Genomic DNA, 1,943 nt, shown 5'->3' with positions numbered 1-1,943 from the left:
AGTAGGTCAAGCTCCAAGATCAAGGTCACAGGGTCAAAAATCACAGTATATTTGAAAATCAGATGTCATAAATAATGCTCATGTGAAATATCAAAGTCCTATTTCAACTCATTCAATAGTTATTATCAAGTTTAAAGTTCTCGTGACAGATGGACAGACTGGCTGACGAATAAGGTTTAATGTTCCCTAAAAAATAAATATATGTAATTTGAACATGATAGATTGAGAAGTACGAATAATTAAAAAAAAATTGCACAATAGAATATATTAGAATATAAATCAGGTTTCCTACATGAGATTTCCTTAAAGACTTATTAATACAAATTATTCAAGAACATGCAATACATGTTCTTGGAGGTTCAAGACGCGGAGACCGGTCATTTCGATGAGATGTCTCGTTACGGGGTTGGTGGTGCCATGAAAGGATTTAATTCGCCTGATTCCACCTCTGATTTTTTTTAAAGTCTGTCTTTGCGCTGCTAGTGATTTATATTGTTTAAACAAAATTTAATTTCATGAAAAGAATTATTTTTAATGCTTATTTTTGACATATGCTTAAATTATTAACCTATCAATTTGTGTTTAAATAGTAAAAAGGAATTTGTCACTAAGTATTTATCTAAGGAATTAGTGTCAATCCTCTACATCAAAGAGCGTCTTACTTGTATTGTATTTTTTTTAAAGTCAGTGATTTATATTGTTTAAACTAAGTATAGTAGTTTGTCAATCTGAGAGAGAGAGGAGGAGGGAGGGAGGGAGGAGGAGGAGGAGAGAGAGAGAGAGAGAGAGGGAGGAGGGAGGAGGGGGCTCTACAGGGAGGGAGGAGAGAGAGAGAGAGGAGAGAGAGAGAGAGAGAGAGGGGGGAGGAGGGAGGGAGGAGGGAGGAGGGAGGAGGAGGAGGAGGAGGAGGAGAGGGAGGGGTGAGGGAGGGAGAGAGAGAGAGAGAGAGAGAGAGAGAGAGAGAGAGAGAGAGAGAGAGAGAGAGAGAGAGAGAGAGAGAGGGGGGGGGGGGGGGGGGGGAGGAGAGAGAGAGAGAGAGAGAGGGGCAAAGAGAGGAGGGAGAGAGAGAGGAGGAGGAGAGAGAGGAGAGAGAGAGAGAGGGAGAGAGAGAGAGAGAGAGGGATGGAGGGAGGGAGGGAGGGAGGGAGGGAGGAGGGAGGGAGGAGGGAGGAGGAGGGAGGGAGAGAGGGAGGAGGAGGGCGGGGGAGGAGGAGGGAGGGAGGAGAGGGAGGGAGGGGGGCGGGGGAGGGAGGAGGGAGAGAGGAGGAGGGAGGAGGGAGGGAGGGAGGAGGGAGAGAGAGGGAGGAGGGAGGAGGAGGAGGAGGCGGAGAGAGAGAGAGAGAGGGAGGAGGGAGGAGGGAGAGAGAGAGGGAGAGAGAGAGAGAGAGAGGAGGGAGGAGGCGGGGGGGGGGAGGAGGAGGGAGGGAGGGAGGGAGGGAGGGAGGAGAGAGAGAGAGGAGGGAGGGAGGGAGGGAGGAGGGGGGGGGGGGGGGGGGGAGGAGGAGGAGGAGGGAGAGAGAGGGGGGGGGGGGGGGAGAGAGAGAGAGAGAGAGAGAGAGAGAGAGAGAGAGAGAGAGAGAGAGAGAGAGAGAGAGAGAGAGAGAGAGAGAGAGAGAGAGAGAGAGAGAGAGAGAAGGAGAGAGAGAGAGAGACGGCAGGGAGCGAGAGAGAGAGAAGAAGAAGACGAGAGAGAGAGAGAGAGAGAGAGAGAGAGAGAGAGAGAGAGAGAGAGAGAGAGAGAGAGAGAGAGAGAGAGATATAAATTGCGTAAATGTGTTAATTGAAATTTGAGTGAATCCCGTATGTTGTGTGAGAGAGTTTTTAGATCCGCCGTGGACTATCCCGGACGTGAACATTAGATGTACAGGACATTCCGTCATCAAGAAAATATAGTTTTACTCTGGACTATTCCGAGTTACCAAAACGTTTGTGTGTGTGTCGGT

The 1,943-nt window shown here is 48.6% G+C and overlaps 1 protein-coding gene across 1 annotated transcript; it reads left to right on the top strand.

Moving 5' to 3' along the window:
* Positions 1-336: 336 nt before the first annotated feature.
* On the top strand, positions 337-1,620 carry LOC134229451 (RNA-binding protein 25-like; the record flags this gene model as incomplete). Its single annotated transcript, XM_062711201.1, has 3 exons — positions 337-405; positions 934-996; positions 1,477-1,620. Coding segments are annotated over exons 1-3 (276 nt in total), but the record flags the coding sequence as incomplete, so codon positions are not given.
* Positions 1,621-1,943: the final 323 nt, after the last annotated feature.

This window comes from Saccostrea cucullata, unplaced genomic scaffold (genome assembly GCF_032062105.1).
Source record: "Saccostrea cucullata isolate Sc308-1 unplaced genomic scaffold, CSIRO_AGI_Scuc_v1 ctg4726, whole genome shotgun sequence".
NCBI lineage: Eukaryota > Metazoa > Mollusca > Bivalvia > Ostreida > Ostreidae > Saccostrea > Saccostrea cuccullata.
The sequence above is the reverse complement of the archived record's forward strand: the minus strand, read 5'-3'. Positions and strand labels throughout refer to the sequence as shown.